Below are 22,043 nucleotides of genomic sequence, written 5' to 3'. Positions count from 1 at the left end.
TTAAATCAGGTGTTTCAGTTTTTCTTCTTCAAGAGGAGTTGGTCAGGTTTATCCCCTTATGTATTTACTTACAGTCAAGTATCTGTCGACACGACCCTGTTTTAAAAGATGAATCACAGAGACCGATTGCCGTCAAACACATTGAATTTTCCTCTAAATCTTCTGTTTTAAATGTAGATCTTGATAAATGTGAGCTGTTAAAACCTGTTCTTCTCTCTTTAGGATATTCCAGTTCAGTCACAGGTGAATTATCCTGGAGTAAAGATGATAAAGTCAGAGGCAGACTGAACTTTGACGCGGTTGTTGAAAAAGCTAGAAGGAAATTCAGGAGATTTCTCTCTGAGAGGACGAACTGAAGAATGACGGACCCGCTCTCGCTCTAATATCCTGGATTATGTGCAGAAGCAGAAGAGGCATTAATAAATATTTAAATATGAATGTGCTGGTCTAAACTTTCTAGATTTTCCTTCCCTAAATAATAGGGGAGACCGGGGACAGTTGCAACATGTAATTTTTCTCCAATCAGAAACAAGCTAGAGTGATGACACTCATACTGCACATGCACAGTTAGTTATAATAATATTTTTAAAATAAATAATACTATAATATCATAGCAGGCCTAAAACAGTTAATATTTTCAGAATTCTATGCTCATTGAGACAAAAAACTTAAGTTAATTAATGAAATTTAAGGTATTTTTAACATGTTGCAGCCGTCCCTGGGTCGAGGTCAGTTGCAACATCTGGCTTCTTTCCATTCAAACAAATACTGTGAACGATGTGTCATATGTAATCATCTTTAAATGGTATGGGTAATTAGCAGACAGATGCAAGTTTAATATACATAATATACAATATATATTTGGTTGGTCTAGTCCAAATCGTCTCTAAGTAACTGAGAGAAATGCAAAAAGTGTTACAACCGTCCCCGGTCTCCCCTACTTTTAGGATATATTATCATATTCTTCCCAATCTTGTTCTCTAAGGTGGGAATTCTCCCTTTCTTGTTGTTATGTAACTAACATCACTAAATTGCACCATAAATGATCAAACTTTCATGAAAAAGTGTTTTTGGCTTGGCACCTATAACTTATAAACATAATTTTAATCCTCACAGTTATTTAGTTTTTTTTTTTGGAATAATTGTGATATTCCTCATACAAATAAGTCTTGCGGCTCTACTTTTCCCAGATTGGGTCAATAATAATATTATTTTGGTCAATTAATCAATGGTGATGGACACTTATATTCCTGTCCAGAGTTTTTGAGCAGGTAATATAATATAATATAATATACAGTGCTATGCATAAGTTTAGACACCCATGCTAAAGTTGACTAAAAAGAGGAATAAAAAATCATCTTTTGGAAATTGAACTTAATGCCTTAATTTAAAAAATTTGGAAAAATCCAACCTTTAAGGACACCAATTTTCTTTGTGAATGAATAATGTATCGTAAATAAATAAATGTTTTAAAACTAAAACAGGTTTTAAAATTATTTTAAAACCTGATCCTCTGCTTTCTTAACAGTTGTACATATTTTTATTCTACATTATCATCGTTTCAAACACAAGATTATTGTAATATGTAATGAGAATATTTGGTTTAATCCCCGAAACACAACAGTATGAACTTCTTTAATTTAGCACTTTTGACCATCAGTTCATTTAATAGCAAACAATGCAAGATAAATACACTTACATTACGTAACTTATGTAACATTAAATCCATAACGTTTGTATTGGGATCTATCTAGTGTGTTATCAGAAGGGTGTGATGAAGTATGACACATCCAGTGCACAGTTTTGAGAAATCTCTCGCCACGAGTTTCAACCCATGTAAATATCTCTGTATTGTTTCATGCTAGAGTTGTACAAATAAAGGTACTTTCTAACCTCTTCACACAGATCTATGTAGGCCTCCACTGTTGCTGTAGCTTGCATGCGTTCCGGATCTGTTCTGGTTATGCAGTTTTTCTTTGACTACCATGTGAATCGACAATCGACCTTGTGGATAAAGTTACTGCAAAAAAAAGTAATGCGCATGTGTGTGACCTGCGCATGCAATGTGTGGAATATCCGGCAGTGCGCATACAGTACACATGTACTCTTCTGATGACGGAATTCGCATCACGCACGTAAAAAGTGAAGATATATAAGGGTGAGTTACAGTAATGTGTCTCTACCATGTAATCACATGTCATACTGTAAAATGCTGTATTTGATGCCATCTGTGTCCCTTCTTCTGATGCATCTCTGGCTCTGTTTACAGCTGGTGTTAAGATGCGTTTTGGTCATTTGGATCACAGGGAGAAGAGGAAGACACCTTCCCGTTTACACCTCTTGTTTTCTCTGTCTCTTTTATCCACTTTCAACCACTTCTGTCCGGATTTCTTCAAGGGGAGGGTCTATTGATGGGTAAAATCTATGGGCTTTTCAGATCTTTGGATCTATGTTAAGCGATGCATAAGGGTGTAGTGTAACGACATTCCTCTCATTCTCTCTTCATCTCCTCTTGTATCTTTCTCTCTTGATCCTCTATGTCTTTAATATCTCTTTTATATTGTTCTTCTCTCTCTCTAAATTCCTCTTCTCTTTTCTTTTGATTCTGTCTTTCTTCCTCCATCATCATCTTCATTGTCTCTTTCATTTGTTTCAGTTTCTGATAATATTTATCCCATGTTTCCTGTTCTTTCTTTCTCTTTCTCTCATCCTCTTCTGCTCTTTTTTGTTTTTCTTCTTGTCTCTGTTTCTCCCATTCCTCTCGTTCTCTCTTCATCTCCTCTCGCATCTTTCTCTCTTCATCATCTCTTTCTTTAATGTCTCTTTTATACTGTTCTTCTCTCTTTCTAAACTCCTCTTCTCTTGTCTTCCTCTCTTTATAATGATTCTGTATGTCTTCCTCCATCATCATCTTAATCCTCTTCTTCTCTTCTTTGTGTTTGTTCATCAGTTCTTCTTTCTCTCTGTTCAGTTGCTCCACTCTTTGTGTCTGAATCACCTGTTGTTGTTCTTGTATTCCTCTTTCCATCTCTCTGAACATCTTACATGAGTAGTAACTGTCTCCGTTTGCTTTCACCATGTCGTCTATCTTCTGCAGTAGATCAGACACCTGTGTTCGGTCTCCAGGCTGATTATTATTGAACACATGGAATCTGTTTCCACACGCTTCAATGAGGTTTCTGATCACAGATCCAGGTTTTCCAAGCCACTTTTCAACAGATTTGTTCTTCAGATCGTCTCCTCTGGTGAAGAGCACAATAGTGAACATTAAAGATTTCTCACCAAACGTCTCTTGGATGATCTTCACTGATGTTGCTTCTTCTTGAGTGAATCGTCCCACTGGTATCAGTAGGAGAAACACATGTGGTCCAGGCAGGATCATGGAGATGCAGTTGCTGATTTCTCTCTGGATTTCCTCATTAGTAAGTTCAGTATCAAACAGTCCTGGAGTGTCGATCACAGTAACGTGTCGGCCGTTGATTTCAGCTCTTTCTCTCTGACACTCTTTAGTAATTGATTCATGAGATGTGTCTGATTTAAATGCTTCTCTTCCTAAGATGGTGTTTCCAGTTGAACTCTTCCCAGCTCCAGTTTTTCCCAGCAGCACAATCCTCAGATCATTCGCACTCTCCCTTGAATCTAAAGATAGTTCAAATAAAAATTAAAAACAGTATATTGAATTTTAAGTGAAGATTGTTCATCATCCAGGTCATCAGATAATATTGTGTATAATTTATACTGAAGCATCATGTGCTTATCATTTTATTTTCTCTGAACTCAGCATGTAATATGTTTTTCTCACATGTCTTTGTAAATCTTTGCAGCCATGAAAATGTGTTTAATCCCTGCAGATTTTCTGATTTATTACCTTTTGACTGAAACCACATCTCTAATGAATGGATTTTTGTCTTCATTTCTTCAAATTTCTGCAGTTTTTCCATCTGTACATCCATCAATGTCTCTGTAGAGAAACAAACATCACTATTTGCCTCAACCATCTTCTCTAGTTTCTCCATTAACATGGACACTTGTGTGTCGGGGCCAATGAAATGATGTCGTCCTCCAAAACTCTCAATGACAGACTGTGTTTCTTCATTTAGTTCTGCTGTCCTGTCTTCTGAATTCTGGTATATGAGGATCATGGTGTGTTTGTTGATTCTTGAGCTGAATATCTTCTGGATATTCTCCATTTCTGCTCGGTCTTCATTATTACGTGGAGCATCAGGAATGATGAGGATGAACACATGAACTCCAGGATCACAGAGAGACACACAGCGGAGCGTCTGACGCATCACTTCCTCCTCTGAGATCTGAGTGTTGAACAGAGCTGGAAGCTCCACCAGAGACACCAGACGTCCATGAAGCTCCACGTCTCTCCTCACACACCCTGAGCTGAGCTCTGATCTTCTGTCTCCCTGGTTCAGGATCAGGTTTGATATGAAGGATCTTAATCCATTACTCCCACACAGAACCAGATTCAGCTTCACACCCTCTGGATCTGTCAAAGGAACAAACTAGGTTAACATTTGTGTTTTTAACTGTTTTAAAAACCTTTCATGTCTTAGCTGAACTGAACTTATTCCTGTTGAAACATTGAAAAGAAAGTTCTAACCTCTCCCATGTGATCGTTGTGAAATCAAGTAAAAACAGGTAAAAACGGGTAGTGGCTTCGACAGGGAGTTCAAAGATCTTCATTTGAGATTTTCTACTTAAATGAAGGTGTCATCAGCCGGTCTGTGTTCTGTCATGAGCCTCTTGCTCTGATTACTGCAACTAAATCTACGATCAAAGTGCAGGCTGATTTCCAGCTGTGGTTCTCAAACTGAGAACAAATTACTGAGTTTTGCCGTTCGTTTAATTGTACTCAATCTTAAAATGCCATAAATACACACCATCCAATCAAATTACCTTATCTTTTGCAGTCAAAACTGACTGCATCCACACAAACCAGCAAATTGCGCTACATTAGTGCTGTTCTCGACAATATACCTTTGTAAAAGTGGGGATTTAGCACTTACTAGCAAGAAGAACAAATATAGACACAGACCTAGACATAGACATAGACATAGAGATTGATTCAAAGGTGCAGTGTGTAAAATTTATCACAGAGGATCTGTTGTCAGAAATCCATTATAATACACATAACTATGTTTTGAGTGGTGTATAAAGACCTTAAAAGATGAGCTGTTCTGTTTTTAGAGGCAACTTGTAAAGTAGTAGTAGTAACGTTAGTAGTGAAATTTGAACAGAGGACCACACGTATTATTTTGCACAAGAGCCGACAGAGCGTCAATCTTTGTCTGCAAAGAAAAGCAAACATGATGCAGTCAGACGAAGTCGGGACAGATTACTGCAGAAATCCCGGGTTAACATTGGTGTGGCTTTTTTTTCAGATGGAATATGCTGGGGAAATGTTTTAAAAATGATAGCAAAGTTGCCTGTTTTCTGCTGGACAGGTAAATTAGTCCAACTTTAGCAATGTAACATTAAGTGAAAACTTGTTTGGTTTCTTTGGCTACAAAATGGGCATAATCATGGCGAGAAGCAACGTTTCCCTATCAGTCGATCACTTCAGGGAGCCTTATCATCTTTGAGTATCTACAGAATGAGCCAATGAACGTTGGTGTGCATGAATTGCGTCATCCGCCCCGCCCCGCAGTGCGGGTATAAACACGGAAGCGGGAGCACACACTTTTGTCTGATTGGTCTCCCTGAAGTGATCCTCGGTTGGACGATTGGTTTCTCGGGGTGGGCCACGCTGGTTCTCAGCTTTCCGCCCCGGTGCCATTCTTCTCAGAGGTGCATGAGGAGCTTACTAGGACGTGGACGGTGCCGTATAGTACCAAAAGCCGTCCTAGTGGCTCCTCCCTCCTCACCACCTTCAATGGCGAAGCAGCTAAGGGGTATGTGGATATCCCGCCAATGGAGCGAGCCGTTGCGATGCAGCTGTGTCTGGCGTCCGCTTCCTCTTGGTGGGGTAATCCATGCCACCCATCCAGGGCCTGTAAGTTTACGTCCAGTCTAATGGCGAAGGCTTACAGATCCTGTGGACAGGCTGCTTCCACCCTCCAGGTGACGAAAGAAACCGTATGTTCCATTGATCAGGCGATGTCCAGGAACGCCACCTTTTACTCAGCCTGGCAGACATGAGGGAGACCAATAAATATTGGTTCCTGGACTCCCCCCTCTCCCAGGTTGGGTTATTCGGTGACAGTTGAGAGCTTCTCCCAACAGTTCTCGGCTGCCCAGTAGCAGATGCTGCCTCCACCTGTCCACCTGTATGCGTTTCCCCCAGTGAGCCTTCTTGCACAGACCCTGTGCAACGTCAGGGAGGACGAGGAGCAGGTCTTGCTCTTTGCGCCGTATTGGCCCAACCAGACCTGGTTCCCTGAACTAGTACTCCTCGCGACAGCACCTCCATGGCCCATTCCTCTGAGAGAGGACCTGCTCTCTCAGAGACAGGGCACCCTCTTTGCATAAATAAAGCTTAAAACTTATTTGTTGGTATTGCTTCACTACTGTGCACAAAAAGGTGTAATTTGGTCATTCAAAGGGTAAATGCCTATTACAAACATTTCATCGTTTTACCTCAAACTCAAATGATGGCTATCAGTACTACAATGGCAAACTAAAAAGACAAGTAGGTAAGATTTGAGCAGATTGCTTATCTAATAGAACAATGTTGAGAGGACTCTTGATCCTTCCCTGACTATTTCTCTATAAACTTCATCTATTATGTCATTTATAATGGACTGAGGTAAAAAAACGGTGACAATGTTTCTCTTGTTTTGGCCACCGTAGCTTCTTCAAAAGGGAGGGGTGAGAGGTGGGCTGAGCCGTTGGTTGCAATTCGCAACCAAACTGCTAGATGCTGCTAAAATCTACACACTGCATCTTTAAGACTCAAACTCTCACAGAAACATACCCTGTGCAAGTTCTTGTTTTTAATTTTGATCATATACAAGCAAGAATGAAATGTTTCCATAATATCCACACAATTTCAAATGTGACATTAGCCGCTTTCCGACCGGAGGAACCTTTTCACAGTTCCTAGAACTATTGGCTATAGTACCCGGATGTCGGCGTGTTCGCACCGCAGGAACTAGGAACGATTTTAGTTCTAGGAACTCCATTTGTAGGAACTAATTTAGGTCCTACTTCAGAGTAGGGTCTAAACCAGCGCTATAGGAACTATCCGTGACGTTAGTGTACGCTGATTGACCGAACGCTCGCGGAACACCAGCACCCGCCATTTTTAAAACAGCTAGAATGTAAACACATTGTAGCCTATATATTTACTCCATAAACTAACTATACAAACATGGAAAACAGTGATAGATGGGTCTCTAAACCTTAAATGCTGAAGAGAAAATCCAACGCAACTTTGAGGGGACCAATCCAAACATGATTATGTAGGCTAATAACCTTTTTTCATATACTGTCTACTTTCTATAACAGTTCTATCTAATATGATATTAAACAGTACTGTTAGACAGATCGCTAACTAATAAACACAGAGAATGCGAGCATTGTTTGCTCTGGCGTTTTCAGCGCCGCCAAAATAAAGGTCCGTCGCGCCTTCAAAATAAAAGTCACCGTGCTTGCGTCACTCCCTTACCCCTCCTACCAGTTCCTATGGCCACTTGGCCAGTGCGAACGCAAACAGCAAACCCGAGTTTGGGGGAGAGTAGTTCTTAGAACTGTTTAGAAGTGGACAGTTCCTAGAACTAAGTTCCTAGAACTACTTGGTCGGAAAGCGGCTATTGATTTTATACAACAGTTCAACAAACAAAAGGGTAATATTAAAGGGATAGTTCGGCCAAAAATGATATTTAAGCCATGATTTACTCACCCTCAAGCCGTTTGAGATGCATATGTCAATCTTTTTTCAGATGAACACATTTTCAGTTATTTTAGAAAATGTCTTAGATCTTTCAGTGGTTATAATGTGAAGCTATGGGGTCCACCTCCTTCAAGTCGCAAAATGTGCATGCATCCTTCACAAAAGTAATCCATCCAGCTCCAGGGGGATAAACGAAGGCCTTCTGAGGGTAATCCGTGCGGTTTTGTCGTAAAAATATACATATTTAAAACTTAAAAGAAAATAACTGGCTTGTTATAGTGCATAGTGCAAAGAAAGTCACAGCATAACTGCAGCACACAGGGGTGTTTTATGAACGAATCTGAGCCAATGATTCAATGACCCATTCATAAATACAGCCACTCGATGACTCACTCATAGAGACAGTAACTATTTAAAAGTATCACTTCGTTTTTACCATCATTGCATATTTCTCTATTGAATTTTCATTTTTATTTCAAGCATTCTTTATTTTATAAAGGTATTTATAAAAGCACTAGCATAGCCAGAAAAGAGTCTCTGGGTTTGCATAAGAAAAACTGGGTGTGCCACATTTATTGTCAGATTAATGTGCAAAAAAAACAGACTCAGACAAAAAAATAGACAGGGCTGATGTGTAAAACTATACTCGGACTCGGCACATAACCATAATACTATATCAAATATAACTCGGGGCTCGACATTAAGCCTTTTCATGTGCTTGTCCTTCGAACAAGTAAATTGATTATTCACTTTTTCAAGTAAAAAATGTAGGTTGTCTGTAACGGTCACCAGCTGGAGTGCCCTTGAGAGCCACCAGAGGGCACTCCACATCAGACACTCACGTTCACTCTCAGACTACAATTCCCATACTCACTGCCCGTACTCATCATCTCTGATCACTCATCACATTCACCTGTACCTCATTATCACTTATTGCATTCACCTGTGTCCCATCATCCTGTTAGTCTCAGTCTATTTATACCATGTTCATTCATTCACTCACCGCGAAGTCTTGTTGTACTGTTAGTCTGCATTTCCGAGCGGTTTCCCTGGTTTCTTGTCTTTTGGTTTGTTTGGATTTCTTGCCTCGTTCCCTGGATTACTCTTTTGCCTCTGGTCCCTGCCTGTTTTGTTTGTTTCTTTGTTGGTTTGTTTGGACTGCCTACCTGTGTTTTGACCTTTTGCCTGTACACTGGATTACGCCTCTGGATTACCCTCAAATAAAGCTGCATTTGGATCTTACCCTTGTGTCTCGGAGCAGTTCGTGACATTGTCTAGAATTTTTTTTAATTTATTTTAAATATAATTTTATATAATAAATATATGCTTAATCTTTCATTTTAAATTCTTAAATTTGATCGATATTTAACTAGAATAATAAGACACTATATGGCTGTTACCAATCAAATGAAATAATTTACAATGAAAAATTACAACTGCATTAAATAATGTTATGAGATATTTTTTTGAATATACAAATATGAAATATTGTAAAGAATGATACTTTTAAACATTAAACTAAACCACCAGTAGGTGGCGGCAGGTGACCGTCTTAATGAGTGAGTCATTTATTCAAACGATTCGTTCAAAAAGCTGAATCATTCAATAATGCAAAGAGCTTATGTGTTCCGGTGAGATGCGTTATGGATATGCTATGATCTTTGTTTGGAACTATTTTCGCTGCTGAAATAGAACAAGAACAGTCAATATTGTGTCTAAAATGTAAGTGACTTAATATTAATTACTTGTTTATTTAAGTTGTAGAATTTAAAATAATCTTGACTGTTTTTCTACCCCATCTTCCTACCACAATGACCATTTGGAGTTCCCAAAGACACAGATAGTGATCAAGGCCTGTAGGCCAAGATGTTTGTACTTTGGGGGTCTATGACTTGTTACGCCTTTAGTACAAATGGGGGAAGTTGTAATTATCTGATTGGTCAGTTTGAAAGTCTCACAATTGGGTTTTAGTCACATGGTCAAGGAAAGGATAAAAGAAGATTGTAACTGTTGCTCTGTCTCTTTGGTGCTCTGGCTCGCTTATTCTCTGGGTCCCTTTCTTGGGGCTTTCTCTCTTTACCTCCTCCTTACTCACTCTCTCTCTCTCTCTCTCTCTCTCTCTCTCTCTCTCAGGTAACATTTTTCATATATGCTGGGTACAATTAATAATATAAGTTATCATCATCTCATACATCTATTTTGTAACTATTTTAAGTGTAACCATAACCATATTTTGTACTAACCGTCAGTCAGGTCATGCACATCTGCCATGCTTGTGGTTTTTTAACACTTTACATGCGTTTGTAGTTCTGAACTGAATCCTCCAAAGCACAGCGGGTTGAGTGCAATATTAGCCATTATAGTGAGCACGGATCCACACTTCCAAAATCTACTGGAAATAGTAGACCATCCCAGGACTTCTGACATACTCTTTTCAACATACTATGTGTAACGAGATATGTTGTTATGGGAAGAAGGAGGCAGGAACTGGCAAACATTCAAACGTTTTAATAAAAAAACAAATACAAAAATGAAAGTAAAAGACAGCAGCCCCTCACGGACGACTGCTGTCACAATAAAACAGAAACAAAAACACAACATAAGTCTAGGCCTGTTCCTCTCTCGTCATCCTCCCACGGCCCTCGACCTCGTCGTGCTCGCCACATACCCCCATCGCCCCTCGCAGGCCGGGGGGCACCCACGAGACTGCGCCTACTCCCCCTCCCCCCCTCCCCGGGGGGACCGGTAACGGCAGCTGTGGTACCTGGGCTGGGGGTATGGACAGACGAGGTGAGAGACATGGAAACGGAAGCATGAGGAGCGACAGAGACGAGAGAGGGGAGAGAGGAAAATAAATAAATCTTGATCTGGTTCCGGGACACACTGCCGCTCGGTCCTTAACCAGCTGAGAAACTCACTCGCGGTGCCATGCGATGGTACTGGACATCTGTTGGGGGACGGCTTGACGCTCCTCCGCCTCCTGGTGGACGGCGATGGCTCCTCCGGTCGAGGGCAGCCGGCAGCGAGTCTCCCATTCCCTGCTCCGCCCCCATCATGGCCGACGGCAACAGACCCCGGCCCACGGCGAACGGGACTCCTCCGCTCCCTCTCGGATGGCAGCCACCCCTCCTCGACCCAGGAGCACGGCAGCGAGCTCTCCGTCCCACCAGAACTTCCATTGCTCCAGCACCATCTCCTCGGGCAGCAATCGGCGGCCATCGCTCCCTCGTACTGCCCGACCTCCTCAGCACCGCGATCCCCCCCAGCAGCGAGGGCTCTCCGACAGCGTGTCCCTCCTTCCTCCCAGGTTTCGGCACCAGTGTAACGAGGTATGTTGTTATGGGAAGAAGGAGGCGGGAACCGGCGAACAATCAAACATCTTAATAAATAAATAAACAAAACAAAAATGAAAGTAAAAGACAGCAGCCCCTCACGGATGACTGCTGTCACAATAGAACAGGAACAGAAACAAAAGTCCAGGCCTGTTCCTCTCTCGATCACCACTGTCGTCGCTCCTCCTTTTATGCTTCCACTCCTCCGTGAGAGATGCGAGACCGGTGCGTCGTGCTTGTGTCGCTCATTATCAATCACGCCACCGGCCTCGCGCCGTTCTCCCAAGGCCCTCAACTTCGTCGTGCTCGCCACACTATGCTTTCAGACACATTATTCTAATCTCACATCTGATGGATAGTATGGACATGGGGATACAGGGTTAGTGACTGTTATTCTGAAAGAGTCACTGAATTATTGTCTTAATCAATTCATTTAGATTATATATTTTTTTCTCTCCTTGAAATTGGTAAAGGGTGTTTATCAATGTATGGTACTGTACTGTAATAACCTGTAAGCTTATTACTGTATTCTCACAAATATGCTTTATTTAGAAAAGTAAATGAATTCACTCACCCAGTGTCTTGATCTTCTCCTGTAACTCTTTGATTTCATTATCTCTCGCACTCAGTTTCTCCTCTAGTTCATGTCTGACTCTCTTCTCTGGAGCGCTCATATACATCTGAAGTGAATAGGGTTCAGTCTTCATGTTCTCTATACAATCCAGAATCTTTGGGATCTGTCCAGAGTTTCTATCATCCTTTAACCCCATCACATAGTACCAACTCCCATAGAGACTCACGACGCTCTGAGATTCTGTGGATGCTACAAAATCTGACACACTTTTGTCAACAGTGAGTTCAGTAGTGAAAAGCACCATGAAGTGCTCATTAGAGTTAAATATTCTTTTAATCTTCTCCATTTCTGCTTTGTCTTCATTAGTCAGTGAACCGACAGGAGTAACGAGGATGAAATGATGAACTCCAGGATCACAGAGAGACACACAGTTGAGAGTCTCCCGCATCACTTCCTCCTCTGAGAGCCGAGTGAGAGCTGGAAGCTCTATTACAGTAATCTGCCGTCCATGAATCTTCCCCTCTCTCTTCACACACTCTTTGCTCATCTCTTTCTGAGGTTTACACGGTTTCCCTCGAAATATTTTAGACACTGAGGTCTTGAGTGTTGAATTAGATCCACACAGGACAAAATTCAGCTTTGTTTTTCCAGAAGTAGTCACTGAAACAATATTTAGAGACAGACTCAGTTTAGCTTTGGTTACAAAAATATAACATTAAACATAATTTTACATTATATCGAAATAGTTCAACTAAAACTGACAATTCTATCACTATATACCCATGTGGTGTAACAAACAAAATTCACCTTTTTTTTAACACAAAAGGAGCTTTTTAGCAGAATCTCAAGGCTGCCTTTTCACAATACAAAAGTGGAATGGTGTTGTCAAATGTTTCTGCATGCGTGAAATTCCCAGTCAATTCCCATTGACTGGCCATGCTCCACCAAACAAGTTACTGTGCCATCCAGATTTTTTTCCCTGTCATTACCTGTCTTTACAACACTGTAACTTTCAACTCTTCCTGTCAGCATTTACTAAAAAATTTCTGGCCAGCACCAGCATTTTTGACCATTTTCATAAATCTTTCATGGCCCCGATAATTTATTATTTATGAATATCTGAATATGCAATATATCAAAAGTAAGACAGGGCCGCTGCTTTTAAACAACGCAAAACAAAAAAGTTTTATTCTAGCTTCATGCATTAACGTGGGTACATTTCATAAAAAAGCAACATTTTGAACAAAAAGCTGAGAATATCATGTTTTGTCAAAAAATACAAACATGCGTTAGCAATGCTTCTATCACTTGTTTTCTTTCAGAAGATGTGTAATAGCGCCACCTACCGTATAACAGTAATGTAAAAATACCGAAGGTGTAGAATGGCAGGTAAAAAGTTAAAGGACAGAAAATGTAGTTCATGAGCATATTACTTTGCTTAAAAGGTTTATTCTGAAAAAAAAGACTTTAACAAACCTCCTCCATCACTTCCTGTTTTTGTGCTTTGATTGTGTTTTCCACCCCCTTTGTGATCAGACTTCACTGGATCATCCACTGATGATCCATCACCTCCATCCTCATACATGTCACAGATGAGAAATTCTTCATATTCTTCCTGGAGTATCTTCTCTATCCTTCTGATCATCTCAGAGCGCCATCCTGCGTTTCTTGCATCAAACTGAAGATGTCTTCCTCCACACTCCTTTATTAAATTATGGACAGTGTTATTTATTACTATAGAAGTCCATTTTGATGTGAGAGACTCTCCATCAGTAGTCAGCACTATAGTGTGTTTAATGGCCTTCACACTGAAGAGGTTCAGCACAGTTCTCACTCTTCTCAGGTCCTCCTCACTGAAGTCCTTAAACTGCAGGACGAGTAAGATCACATGAGGTCCTGGAGCAGACAGAGACACACACTCTCTCACTCTCTGTGTGATCTGATGCTGTGTGAGCTGTGGCTGGAGCAGGTGAAAAGTGTTGATGACTGAGAGGTTTCTCTTCTCCACCATTCCACTGATTTTCACACTGTGCTGCTGTGAATAAGATGATGCAGCTTCACTGTGAAACACTTCTGTTCCCAGTATGATGTTTCCCACTCGGCTGTTTTCTGATACATTCTTTCCCAGCAGAACAATCCTCAGATCTCTCACTGAAAAAGAGCACAGACACACACACATTGGGTTTCAATGTTTAATGTACTTTCTAAAGATATAATGATTTTATACTGTACAAACTGTGTATTCTAGCCCCTAACCCAGCACTCGGGAACCTAAGAGCCACACCTCGCACTTTTATAGAAATCATGTGGCTTGCCAGGTCTTAGGCCCCGTTTACACGTACATGGTTATTTTGAAGATTTTACACGCAAACGGATAATTCGTGTCTGAAAACGATTCTTTCAAAAAACTCCGGCCAGAGTGGAGATTTTGGAAAACTTTGTTTGCATGTAAACTGAGAAAAACTGAGTTTTAGGCAGCCGACGTCACATTATGTGACTATTTTCGGGATTGGCTAACGTGGGCTTGAGCTTCTCGTTACACTGCTCTTGACGGCATATACACGGATTCGTGTAAACTAACACTTTTCTGAAAACTGACAGGTGTGCACAACGTTATTTTTGAAAACGGAGAGGGGTGAAATGTCCGTTTATGAAAATAGCCAGTCACGTGTAAACGTAGCCTCAGTTCAGTTCAGTTTGTTCATCCCTTAGAAAATTTGGTTTGCCCAGGTGCCACACATCACATTAACACAGATCTCACACATAAACATTCAAAACAAATAAATTAAAAGAACATACATAAGAGCTTAGTAAAAAAAAATGATAAAGTAAATGGGAGGGGTGGATGGGGGATGGGGGATCCAATTACCATCAATTCAAGTATCAACATATTACCAGTGGTTACAGACGATTTATCATGGATATAGCCTGGACCTGATGACAACGCAGTGCTGAAGTGCCAACTAGTCTCTCCCTATGGAGGATCCCTTTACCACTCTACAGATAAAGCGTTGTCGGGAAAATTTGTTTCGCGTTCCTACCCCAAAGCGACAAAATAAAATAAAATTCTTTATCAAAATTTATAAGGAAAGACAAGTACTTTGTTTAGGCTTGGTTTGTAGGGAATTCCAAACCTGCACACATATATTCAAACGCACATAACTATAGAACCCATTCTTAATGCGCATGTGAACGTCATCAGCGTTTCTCACAGGTTTGCGTTTAAAGTCTGTGTAGAGAGAATGGTGTCGTCTTGGCGGCCCCTAATTTAATAACAAATGATCGTTGCGACGGAAGCGAATCAATCAAAACTGACTTAAGCTGGAAAATAACTTAATTAAAGAACCGCTATAAAGCCAAAACAATCTCCGTTACCTTAAATTATACGCTTATCTCTGTAAAGCTGCTTTGAAACAGTCTACATTGTTAAAAGCGCTATATAAATGAAGATGACTTGACTAGAAGTTGGTATAAATGAGTTCTTAAAGGGGTCATATAATGCCATTTTTGTACAAGCTAATATGATTCTTTAGGGTCTAAATTAAAAGTTTGTAATATACTTTAATTAAAAATTCTCATTAATATTGTAAGAAAACACTAATTTTACCTGGTCAAAAACAGCTCTGTTTTCAGCACACCGTTTAAGTGCATGTGTCTTTAAATGATAATGAGCCTTGCTCGCCCCGCCCCTCTGTTCTGTGGGCGTACACCGTAACACAATAACCTTAACGCGTTGTTCATTATAAACGTGGGATTATGAATTATATTGAGAACGTCGTACATAGAAAACATGCCGTAATGTACCCTGAGTGTAAACCTTAGCCACATTCATCGTGAAGCGTGCAGCAAGCGATTTGCAAATATTAATATAAATATTAATATAAAGGTTAATAAAACGTTACACCCACTTCTTCTGGAGGTGCAGCAGGAACACGAATAGTTGGTACCGATCGTTTTTTCAGGAGCAGCTTCTTAGCAAAACCAGCTTTATACTGACCCTCGTTTGTAAAGCAGTCTGGTGAAATGATTCGCGCAAACATGACAGCATTGACATTGATCGTGGGGAATATTCCCTTCGAAAACAAAACTCAGCCACTGCGTCTTCAGCTGTACAGATTTAGGAACATCAAAATGATGCTGTGTTCATTATTACACCCAAGAACAGAACACCACAATCGCTTAGAGCCATTCTGTCCATAGACAGTGCTCCAGTCCAGTGTATCAACCAGGTATCAACAATGACGCGCAGACTATGATTGGCAGCTCGCTCACGAGCGAGGGCGGGTCTGTGTTGAAATGCTGCTGTCAATCAACAATTGTGGGTGGGGCGTCCGACCGTGTGACGTCACTAGGTTGAACGGCTTGATTTGAGACAGGAGGAAACATATAAGAAAAAAAAAAAAAAACACAGGATGGATTTTTATCATTTTATGATGGTTGTGTACAGGCACTGCCAACACACATTTCAGTACAATCAACTTGTAAAAGTGCATGTACCATTATATGACCCCTTTAAACAGGCACGTGCACACATAGACATCAAAGGGGGCTTGAGCACCTGCCCTTTTTATTTCTGGAGAGAAAGTGCCCTTTTTTCTGGGGTGCTTTTTTTTTATTTTTGAAAAATAATATACAGGGTGGGCCATTTATATGGATACACCACAACAACATGGGAATGGCTGGTGACACCAAAGTCCCGTTTGTGGCACACCAGTACATGTGAGGGGGCAAACTCCTCAAGATGGGTGGTGACCATGACATATACTAATGTGCCACAAACAGGACCTCAATATCACCAACCACTCCCATGCCACCACGGTGTATCCATATAAATGGCCCACCCTGTATATTCCTGTTTGCGCACAGCTTCCCTGTCAAACAAATATATTTATTGAAGAATAGTATATCTAAATATCAGGTCAGGAGTTCTGAAGCGCTCCCTCTCTCTCTCTGCGTCTCTGCGCAGTGGTGCACATCGGCACACATCATACACACACACACACACACACACACACACATGTCTGGTGCACTATCTTTGTGAGGACTCTCCATAGACGTAATGGTTTTTATACTGTACAAACTGTATATTCTATCCCCTTACACTGCCCCTATCCCTAAACCTACCCATCACAGGAGACATTCTGCATTTTTACATTTTCAAAAAAACTAATTCTGTATGATTTATAAGCTTTTGTACCCATGGGGACCTCAATTTAGGTCCCCACGGTGACACGAGTCCCCATGAGTCTGTGTGCATTCAGGTTTAAGTCCCCACCGGTGTAGAAAAACATGTCCACACACCTGCAGGCAGCATCAGCCCCTCCCAGCAGTGTTTTTCTTGGCTTGTGCTGAGGTGAGTGGCACTGGCGATGAACAAAAGATTAAACTACCAGTACCTCGAAATTCGAGCTGTCGTGCTGCACGCGGGAGTGAACAACATCAGGCTGCGGCAGATGTTTGGGCTCAGTCATCTGAAAACTCTTAGTCATACTCCATTATTCATCCGTTGTCCACATGACTCCACATTTACAAATAGGAATATAGAGGGTTTGACCTTGATGATTATCAAACGATGCTAAATCATCATGCTATTTGATCAGGTGGTTGTGGGGGGTTTCTTTTCTCATCTCTATTAGTCTGCAACGTGTTACCATTCGTTAATGGTAAATCATTAGTGAAACCCTTAATAAAAAATAAATAAAAAAGGAAAACTAGTTCACATAGGGCTACACTGCGTGATTCTTTGCACGTCTTATACACCTCATGGCAGCCCACATGTCTAACGACTAGATCTGCTTGGGGGAATACATTTACATTTACATTTAGTCATTTAGCAGACGCTTTTGTCCAACTAAGTTGGACTAAGTTAAGCGAGTCATAGTGAAGAGGCAAAAACAACGCAAGAAGTGCTCAAAATACGAAGTTCAGGCATTATTCAGAGTCCGATAAGCGAGGATTTAAAGGGAAAGGTTTTTTTTTTTTTTTTATGAGGTTAAGTGCTCACGGAAGAGAAGGGTTTTCAGCTGTCTTTTGAAGGTTGTCAGGGATTCTGCATTCCGGATGAGGGTGGGGAGATCATTCCACCAGTATGGAACTGTGAATGAGAATGTTCTGGAAAGTGATTTTGCGGCTCTCTGTGATGGAACCACGAGACGTCGTTCTTTGACCGATCGTAGGCTTCTGGTAGGGATGTAGATTCGTAGGAGCGAGTGAAAGTAGGAGGGAGCTGAGCCTGTGATAGATCTGTAAGCAAGCGTCAATGCCTTGAACTTGATGCGAGCAACGAGAGGTAGCCAGTGCAGAGAGATGAACAGAGGAGTGACGTGGGCCCTCTTGGGCTCGTTGAAGACAAGACGAGCTGCAGCGTTCTGGATCATCTGTAGAGGTTTAGTTGGACATGATGGAAGTCCAGCCAGAAGAGCATTGCAGTAATCAAGCCTAGAAATGACCAGGGCCTGGACGAGAATTTGTGTTGCATGCTCAGTTAGGAAAGGCCTGATCTTCCTGATGTTGTGCAGTGCAAACCTGCATGATCGAGCTGTCTTTGAAATGTGATCTGTGAAGGTCAGCTGGTCATCAAATGTTACCCCAAGATTTCTGACCGACCTTGATGGGGTGATTGATGATGAGTCTAGCTGGATAGTGAAGTTGTGTTGTAGAGATGGATTGGCAGGGAGGACGAGAAGCTCAGTCTTTGCCAGGTTGAGCTGCAGGTGATGTTCCTTCATCCATGTCAAGATGTCCACCAGACAGCTTGAGATCCGTGCAGCTACTGTGGGGTCATCTGGGGGCCATGCGACCCTGAAGGACCTGTGATGCCCAGTGTTGAGAGGGTGGACATGAGGATCTGATGATTCACAGTGTCGAAGGCAGCAGACAGATCCAGGAGAATGAGGACTGAAGATTTGGAAGCAGCTTTTGCGATCTATAGGGCTTCTGTGACCAACAGTAATGCAGTCTCAGTTAAATGCCCTTTCTTGAAGCCGGATTGGTTGACATCCAGCTGGTTGTTCAGAAACAAGAAGGATGTTACTTGGTTGAAAACAGCTCTTTCAAGTGTCTTCGCAATGAATGGTAGGAGAGAGATAGGTCTGTAATTCTCTACAAATGATGTGTTTAGCGTTGGTTTTTTAAGCAGTGGAGTAACCCGAGCCTGCTTGAATGCTGTAGGGAAAGTGCCAGTATGGAGGGATGAGTTGATGATGTGTGTGAGTGATGGTAGAAGTGTGGGAGAGATGGCTTGTAGAAGGTGTGAGGGGATAGGGTCTAGAGGACAGGTGGTAGGATGACTGGAGAGGAGAAGTGTAGATACTTCTTCCTCGGTTAGCGGAGAGAAGGAGGGGAGAGGGTTATTGGCTGTGGAAGGGGTCGGTCTGGGTTCCTGTGTGTGTGGAGCTGAGAACTGACTGCTGATAGCTGTTGTTTTGTTGGTGAAGAAGTTCACAAAATCGTCAGCAGTTAAAGAGGAGGCGGGTGGTGGTGGAGGTGGACAGAGGAGAGAGTTGAATGTCTTGAAGAGTGATCGTATGTTAGAGGAGCTGTTGATCTTGTTGTGGAAGTAGGAAGATTTTGCAGCATGAATATTTACAGAAAAGGAAGAGAGGAGAGATTAATACATACTAGGGGTGGAACGGTACATGTATTCGTATTGAACCGAAACGGTACGGGCGTCACGGTTCGGTACATAAATTTACACGGAGAATACACGGTATAAAAATAAATAAAACTCGCGTGCAAATTAATGATGTAATGCGGAACTACTGTTAGATACACAGGTTCTTTAGGGACACCTAATCTGTAGCTCCGCCTTAGCTCTGAAGCAGGCTGCGAGGTAAAGTTTGCAATTTGCAATTCTGGAATAGGCTATGTTGTGTGTGTGTGTGTGTGTGTGTGTGTGTGAGAGAGAGAGAGAGAGAGAGAGAGATAAAGAGAGAGAGAGGCGCGATCGCGATTGAAAAGTCTGTGTGTGTGTAAACATAAAAACATACTCCGTCATTTTGTTTATGCAGGACATCATTCAAATTGCAAAGTGTTTAAGTTACTGTTTATTAAAGTTTTAAGGAAAACAAATATATTAATCTGAAATGTAGCAAATTAATTTTCAATTCATTCAGGTACAATTACCAAACATATCTCAAGGTATTTTTGTCTTTTTAGTAATTGAATTAATAAACTAATTATATAAAACTTATGTCAGTGCACTACAAATAAACTGGTTCTATGCCTTTACTTTATTAATAAATCTTATTTAAAAAATACAAGGCTTAAGACATTTATTTTCCTTTGGTGGTCCAGCCTGAGACATGCACAAGCCTTCTGCATTTTTGTTTTGCTTTTCCCTCCATTGTACCGAAGTCGTACCGAACCGTGATGTCTGAACCGAGGTATGAACCGAACCGTGACTTCTGTGTACCGTTCCACCCCTAATACATACTCAGGTCAGATGTGTCTTTTGATTTGCGCCATTTCCTCTCCGCTGCCCTGAGTTCGGTCCGGTGTTCACGAAGAAACTCAGATAACCAGGGGTTAGAGGGAGTAGCGCGTGCTGGCCTGGAGGAGAGAGGGCAGATAATGTCTAGAGAAGAGGTTAGAGTGGAGAATAAGGTGTCCGTTGCGGTATTCACATCCAGAGATGAGAATTGTGAGGGTGGGGGAAGAGAAGATGACACGGCAGAGGAAAGATGGGAGGGAGAAAGTGAGCGCAGGTTTCGTCTGAAAGTGACTGGTGGGGGGGTTGGAGGTGCAGGGGTAGAGAGTTGTAGACTGAAAGTAATGAGGAAATGATCTGAAACATGGAGAGGTCTTACCAAAATGTTGTCTGTGATGCAGTTGCATGTGTAAACCAGGTCCAGTTGGTTGCCTGATTTGTGAGTATCTGTGGTGATGAGTTGTGTGAGATCGAAAGAGGCTAGGAGAGAGATGAAGTCTTTTGCATGCGGCTTTTCAAGATGAATGTTGAAGTCACCGAAGACTAGAAGTGGGGTGCCGTCCTCAGGGAAAGAGGACAGCAGCACATCCAGCTCCTCTACGAAGTTACCCAGCTGACCTGGGGGGCGATAAATGACTACAATATGGATCTTCATGGGAGTTGTAAGTGTAATAGCATGATATTCAAATGCGTTGTTGTTGCATAGAGAAGAGAGTGCTGAGTATTTCCAATTGTTAGAAATGAGAAGCCCTGTACCCCCACCTCTCCCAGACTGGCGAGGGGAGTGAGAGAAGGAGAAATTGCTAGAGAGAGCAGCGGGGGTTGCTGAGTCTTCTGGACAAATCCAGGTCTCAGTCAAGCCCAGGATACTAAGAGTAGAATGAGATGCAAAGGCTGGAATAAAGTCAGCTTTATTGACTGCTGACTGACAATTCCATAGACCCACAGAAAGAGAGAGAGGTGTATGTGAGGATGAGAGACTCTTGGCTCTTCAGAGAAGCTGCAGTACATATGTTTTGCCATCTATGCCATCTCATAGATCATCTATTGATCTATTCCGCCAAGACCAAACATACAACAATGTCATACCCATTACCATCCCAATAACTCTGAGAGTTGTCATACCTCAAAAAGAGATAGATATACATATTTATATATATTTTTTGTCATTTATAATCAAGTTATTAATTGATAATCATTATTTTTGAATGACGACTTTTTCATTCAATTGAATGACGATTTATTTTATTGTTTAATTACTAGAGAATAAGATTGTCTGCACCTCTCACTGAGAGGAAGAACATGTTATCTGTATGTGTTGGGGAACTTTCCTGTTTAGAGCAGAGTGTAACGCAGTTTGTTGTTATGGGAAGGAGGAGGCGGGAACATTTAAAGACTGCTGTCACATCAAATAAAACATAAACATCAAATAAAATCCATGCCTGGCCTTTCTCGATCTCCACTGTCATCGTTCCTCCTTTTATGCTTCCACTCCTCCGTGAGAGATACGGCCCTCAGCCTCGTCCTGCTCGCCACAGCTTGACCAATTTCAACATTGACAAGGCTGGAAGCTGTGAATCTAATGTAGCTAATTTTCTTTTTTACAGGTCCTGTATTGGTAAAGTGAACAACTGGCACCCTGGAGAGCCCCCTCCGTGCCTAAACCAGGGTCTTGGTGCCATCCGGATAATCTATATGTGGCTATTTTGTTGTTACAAGAGCTGAGTGCCTAAGGCAGGGGTGGATTGCTGGTGGTCTTTTCATTACGATTGGTGTGTGTGTACGTGTGCGTGAGTGTTGATGCACAGGTGTACGGAATGCTGACTTGCCGTGGATGCCTTATTGTGCCCTTTATTCCCTCCTGTC

General features: G+C 41.5%; 1 protein-coding gene across 2 annotated transcripts in view; it reads right to left on the bottom strand.

Annotated features, from left to right (window-relative positions):
* Positions 1 to 1,593: 1,593 nt before the first annotated feature.
* LOC311085323 (uncharacterized protein) overlaps positions 1,594 to 22,043 on the bottom strand; it is a 40,578-nt gene continuing 20,128 nt past the window's right edge. For both annotated transcript variants that reach the window (XM_084117799.1, XM_084117798.1), the window contains exons 4-7: positions 13,226 to 13,900; positions 11,750 to 12,409; positions 3,869 to 4,498; positions 1,594 to 3,639 (exon numbers count right to left, since the gene is read on the bottom strand). In XM_084117799.1, coding sequence (XP_083973925.1) covers positions 2,492 to 3,639; positions 3,869 to 4,498; positions 11,750 to 12,409; positions 13,226 to 13,900 — 3,113 coding nt within the window. In that variant the 3' untranslated portion in view covers positions 1,594 to 2,491. The remainder of the gene's footprint in view (positions 3,640 to 3,868; positions 4,499 to 11,749; positions 12,410 to 13,225; positions 13,901 to 22,043) is intronic.

Source organism: Abramis brama (assembly GCF_963993115.1).
Source record: "Abramis brama genome assembly, chromosome: 6".
Classification (NCBI taxonomy): domain Eukaryota; kingdom Metazoa; phylum Chordata; class Actinopteri; order Cypriniformes; family Leuciscidae; genus Abramis; species Abramis brama.
This window is presented reverse-complemented; position numbering and strand designations above follow the sequence as displayed.